The sequence below is a fragment of the Poromitra crassiceps genome, assembly GCF_964638095.1.
Source record: "Poromitra crassiceps genome assembly, chromosome: 6".
NCBI classification, from domain to species: domain Eukaryota; kingdom Metazoa; phylum Chordata; class Actinopteri; order Beryciformes; family Melamphaidae; genus Poromitra; species Poromitra crassiceps.
This window is the reverse complement of record NC_139627.1, coordinates 37,788,145-37,794,203: the sequence shown is the minus strand read 5'-3', so window position 1 is coordinate 37,794,203 and position 6,059 is coordinate 37,788,145. Positions and strand designations below refer to the sequence as shown.

Genomic DNA, 6,059 nt, shown 5'->3' with positions numbered 1-6,059 from the left:
TTAGAGAAGAAGAGCATGGTCATGAAACATGTCTACTCTAATGTCAGAACCACAATCTGAACTCACAAAAACATCTTGAGTTTCCCAAGCTCTATACTTTTTTTGTTTGAAACGTAAAATAAATAAATCAAGCTATCTTTGAATGTGGATTTCCCTGTTGTTGTTTTGGTTCTTGGATTAAGCCAAAGAAGCCTTATTTGATGTCCATTTCACCTGACCCTGCTTATGGACCTTCTTAGTCATTTACTCTAATGTCACTACATGTGTGTCCAGGTTTGGAGACACATCCCTCCAAGAGTTGATCAACGCAGAGAGCATAGCCCGCCTCAGCTCCTACTACGACCGCTTTAAAGAAGTCCTGCCAGACGACTGTGAGTCACACTGCATACTGTTGCCCGGCCCGACCATGATCCAAACCCAGAACTAAAAGCTCCTTCCCTCCTCTGCATCTCCTCAGGTCTCCCTCGCTCCCGCAGTACCACCAGTGTGCCCGAGCTGCTGAAGCTGCTGAGCCAGAACATTAACGCCAGGAAAAGCAAGAATGTGGAGATTCTTTGGCAGGCGGCCGAGGTAAACTCGTCACCCGTCTCGCATCGGCTTTACGCATAAACGTTTTTCTACCTTTCTCTGCCAGCTGTTTCCCCCTCTGCACCTCTCTTCCCCCTTCCTGTCTGTCTCCTCCTGACTCTCGCTCCACCCCCCCAGGCGTGTCGTCGTCTGAACGGAGTGCGCTTCACCAGCTGTAAGAGTGCCAAGGACCGCACGGCCATGTCTCTGACCCTGGAGCAATGTCAGATCCTGCAGCAGGAGCACGCTCTGGCCCCTCAGGTCTTCTCCCAGGCCCTGGACTGCATGCGCAGGTTGGCTGCTACAAACGCTAGCTAGTAGGGACAGTGTGTCAAAAAAATTCTCTTTTCAAAAGTAATATTATTATACTTTACTTATTACTCCCTGCCAACAGTAATTCGTTACACTACTCGTTATATTACTTCTACGTTACACCCCACAATTGGTAGGCGTCCTTTCTCATCAAAATTCAGACTTTATGTGTGCATATGTGTGAATATAGGCCTAATCGCTCCACCGGAAAGCGCAACTAAAACTTCAAACTACCAGGGTTTTTTTCTACAGCCTATGAATGAATCCATAAAGGTTACCTGCTTGATGAAGAGCACACCTGGCTCAAAGTGATGACAAGACACACTCTTTTGAACAGCTTATGTATTTAATAACCCAGAACTAAAATCTGCAACAGTGGCAATCAGGTAGACCCAAACAAAATGTTGGCAAGATGAAAAAGAGGTCAACAAGTGCCAACGCATTCTATCAATCCACAATGTACATGTTTGCATAACAAGTTTGTATTACAAATATCCCCTGCAGCATTAACCTGAGTCAGCGCTAAAACAAAGTGTGGGGTCCACACTTTGTTTTAGCGATGTGCCAACGCTGGAGAAAGTAACGCAGTAACTTGAAGTTATTTGGATTAGTAACTATAATCCAAATAACTTCAAGTTACTGCATTACTTACTTAATTACCGTCCAACAATGAGTAGTGATGAGACGATCTGCTTATCTCACAATACGCGATATGGGATTCATGATTTGATACAATGTAATAAATAAAAGTTCACTGACAACAAAGTATGACACAAATGTTTTCCAGCAACGGCATTGTCTTAGCTAACATTGTCTTGCTAGAATGTAAAGAAAGAACACTGTAAAAATGTCATTACAATGTCCATACAATATAATTTAGATGGAGCGCTTGAGACATTCTGATGGGCAAGCTGCCTCATTTGTGATTAGCACAGCAGAATGAAATGGAGCCGTTATGTCAATATTCATTACAATGCGTATTGGATTTCAATATATTGTCCCATCCCTACTCATTAGAAATTCTTATGAAGTCATATGTTTTTGTCCAAATAAACAACACATCACTCTGGTTTCTCCCCGTCCACAGTGAGGGCTGCAGGAGAGAGAACACCATGAAGAACGTGGGATGTCGTAAATATGCCTTCAACTCTCTCCAGCTGAAGGCCTTCCCGAAACAGTACCGCCCCCCGGAGGGGACGTACGGAAAAGTAGAGACCTAAGCAGACTCCCCTGTCTCTGTGTAGTAAGCCAATGGAGTGAAGAGGATAATGATGATAGCACCACACAAACAAAAATAATAACCCAACACGGAAGAGCCCTTTGTTTTGTGCTTAGTCACTGTTGATAAGGTTAACGTCCAAGTGCCAGTGCTACTGTAGTTGTTTTATAGCAGTATCCCTCTCCTCTCAATCTTGCTAGAGTCGCCGTGTTATCATAGTACATGACGTTGTGATGTTAGCCAACTCACGGCCAACAGATGTCTTACATTGTAATCAGAGTGCAGCGACATTGACAGTTGCTGCACCAGTAGTACTGTAGCAGCAGGAAGCTTACAGCCACTCTGGATTTGAGTCTTTTTGACTTTTCTCCCTAGGATAAGATGTGCAAATGTCTTGTCCTTAATAGAAGGACAATGGCAGGACACACAATATCATAGCTGTAGTACTTTTCTTTTGATTTTAAAAATATAACGAGCAGCTGCTCTTAATTGGTTTACGTTTATTTTTTCTATTGAAGCTACACTAGGCAAGGTGTTTATGGAAAATACACCCATGTTATCAGACTAAATCACCAAGTGGGGCTGCAACTGAGATCCCCACTGATTTAGATCCTGTAGATTCACGCTATTTGCCCAAATTAAGTTCTGGTGTTGGGTGTGGTCACGAAATACAACTGTCTCCTAAACAGCAGCCGGCGAGTGCTCATTAAATCAGTGATACTCAACCCGGGGCTCTAGAGCCTCCAGAGCCACATGCGGCTCCTTTATGGGTAGTTGTGGCTCTTTTAAGTCCTACTTAAAATAAATAAATAAATAAATAAATAAATAAATAGAAATCTAAAAATGTAAAAGGAGGAAAGTGACTTTTTTTTTTGCCTTTTTTGGGGGGTCAATGTGGCTCCTGATTAGGGCAAGTTTGCGTACCACTGGCTCATATAATTTACTAATGTACAGCACAGATTATTTCTTGGTACTGAAGTTTTCCATGTAATTACCTCTTGCTGTCATTTGGAGCAGCCAACATGTGAAGTTGCCTAGTGTAGCTTTACATCTACAGGAGTGAATGTGGTGGATGATCAGCTTTATCAAAAGAAATGCCTTTGCTTGTCAAAGCATTTCTCTGGACCTAAACTCCATTGTGGGGTGACAGTCAGTCACTGTCCTTTTCATCTTCGTTCAGTCACATAAATCATATCTCACTCTTCAACAAGCACAGAGAAAAATCCTTCAAAAATACAAATCTGACACTTCTATATTCATTAGTCTATTTGTATGGATATGATTTCCCATTTAATATGATTTCTGTGGTCAGTCCGATGCTACGTTGTAAACATAGATGGCTTCACTACATTCCAGCTGAACAGGGGGAACTGACGTCTTCACAAAGGACTCAAAATGGTGGGCTTTTTTCAGAGGTTGCAGATGTGGTCCGGCATATTATTCTATAAATGTAACATGTCTTCACATGCATTTCTGCAGGACTATATGCAGCACTGTACTGGATTCATAGTTCTTCTGACTGGTCTTATTTAAAGTGTGACATGTTCTCAGTTTAACATTAGTACTTGCTGTTTTAAAGTATGCAGAATTTTGTGGTGAAAATTGGACAAGGAGTTAATTACTTTAATGTGCATGAAGATATATATAAAAAAAAATATGCTCATATTATTGCACTTGAAGGTACCCGAGCATTGCACAAATGTTTCTAGATTTAAGTGAAATAATGCATATTGCATTATTGTAACATCAGCAACACATCACTGGCTACTGTGGTCAGTTTACAAACTCCAGGCTGATGTATCTTATTGTACAATACTTACAGACAGTGGAGTTTATTTTACAAATATTATTTTGCTTATAATTATTTATGCTGATATAGCCTACTGGGGATGTTGCCAAATGCTGTCATAGTTTTATCCATTGTTATTTAATAATTTATAATTATTCTGGTGATCAGTTGTACACAGACAGAGGTTGAACAGGGGACTTGGGTGACCTGGGGAGACACCTGCACCACCCAGGTATAAACTGCAAACTGAACTGCATAAATAAAGGCTTTTCAATGCAAAATGAACGTGTTCATTATCTGAGACGCCATGATGCCTGAATCGACTCAACCGATCAGGGGGGAAAATACCTTCCATGATAAGTTTGTCTCAGCTAAGTGCACAGCACATAACAGGGGACATGGATAAAGTGGTGGCAGATACAGCAACCTGAAATCAAACTACATGGACATTTTTGATTCTCAGATAGCATCATGGCACATTCATATTTATTTGTTTATTTATTTATTTCAAATTCTTAAGATTGTGACAGCTGCATGACTTTTAAGCATTACATTTTAAAATATTGAACATTTCTAGCACATATTTTAATAATTAAATTATGTGCTGAGAAAAAAATTCATAAACTAATGTTCAGAATCAGGGGGGGCGAAAGCGGGGGGATGTTGCTGAAGGCGGGGGGTGGGGTTTAGGGGAGGGAGGAGCGGGAGGGGGGGGGGTTTGGGGGGGGTGCGTGCGTGACCATGTATGTTGGCGAAAATGGGACCCACTTTAACTGACTCACCATGGCTGCTGTAGGTCCTAAATAAACTAAATGTATTTCTGGGTTATTTAGGTCAGTGGTTTAGATCCCCAAAACGGTCACCTTTTCATCCTATCCTGCTGTAGCATTTGAAGCAAACAAATTCTAAATGTAATGAGCTGTCCCTTTAAGAGGCGCATTGGTGGAAGATTAGTGTAAGTGACGTCTTCGCCGAAGATCGTCTACTTATAAAGATGCGTCACTTTATCGTCAAAAACCTGGTCCACTGCCCGGAAGCGATATTCTTTTCCCATGATGGCGAAGGCTAGGCGAAGGCATGACCCGCCCCTCTCTGCCTGTGATTGGCTGACTGTACTCGGCTGCTCCCACCTTCTTTCCAGGCGAGTCAGAAGTATCTCAGTGGGCAGCAGGTGTAAAACAATAATTAAATCAACAAGCATGAGATACTTCATTATATGGAATGTTACAATTGCAGATCCTATATCTGAGTTATTTAGGCCTACTTAGCCTATTGCACAGACGTGTAATTTTTTCTTGTCATTCCAAATGTAATCACATTGTTGCTCTGATTAAGTAAAAGTACAGTTATTTGTGTAAAAAAAAAAGACTGGTAAAGCTGATTCAATTTAATTACTCAAGTAAAAGGAAAAAAGTACAGGCTCTGAAATGTACTCAAGTATAAAAGTAAAAGGTTTTCTGTGCAAGGCGAATAGAAACTCACATCATATTAATATAATTAAAATACTATTCAACTTAAAATGTCCCTTCAAAACATATTTTAATATGCATAAAGACTATACTTTAATCTTCTAGTCTTAATCACTGTGACCCACTAGCTGAGTTGGATTGTTGTCTAGCAGTTTGGTGCTTGTGGGTTTGAGCCTCAGTGACTTTTGAGGTTGTGGGTTCGATCCTCAGTCACTTTTGAATGTCGACAGCCAGAGGAAAGAGTCATTTAAAGCCCTGAGAAAACATCATTCAATCAGTCTGACTTGGTGGCGCAGAGTAGGCTTGCTGCCTGGCAATATTGAGATCTCAGCCCCTTTTGCGGTCATGGGTTCGAGCCTCAGTCAGTTTTGAATGGTGACAGGCAGAGGGAAGAGACAAGAGTGCCCGGAGAAGAGCTATGAGTGTGAAGGGCAGCTGGTGGTGTGAAGGAATAATACACACAGAGACACCGGGGCCAGAGGTTGTGGGTTCGATCTCCACGTGATCCCACTCCATAAAGCTGCATTTCCCAATGAAGGGCTGGGCAAACACCACATACTGATACATATTTCAATTAAAATACATGTCTCTCTTGTGTTAGAATGAGTAAATGGGCATTGACAGTGTTTTTATATAACCCTTGATCAATTCTCATTCATCTTTTATCTTTTCTTTTTTATTTGTCTGTAGGCTACATACATGC

General features: G+C 41.3%; 1 protein-coding gene across 2 annotated transcripts in view; it reads left to right on the top strand.

Annotated features, from left to right (window-relative positions):
• inpp4aa (inositol polyphosphate-4-phosphatase type I Aa) overlaps nucleotides 1–4,133 on the top strand; it is a 19,197-nt gene extending 15,064 nt beyond the window's left edge. For both annotated transcript variants that reach the window (XM_083639379.1, XM_083639378.1), the window contains 4 exons: nucleotides 274–371; nucleotides 458–570; nucleotides 706–860; nucleotides 1,967–4,133. In XM_083639379.1, coding sequence (XP_083495505.1) covers nucleotides 274–371; nucleotides 458–570; nucleotides 706–860; nucleotides 1,967–2,099 — 499 coding nt within the window. In that variant the 3' untranslated portion in view covers nucleotides 2,100–4,133. The remainder of the gene's footprint in view (nucleotides 1–273; nucleotides 372–457; nucleotides 571–705; nucleotides 861–1,966) is intronic.
• The last annotated feature ends 1,926 nt before the right edge of the window (nucleotides 4,134–6,059 follow it).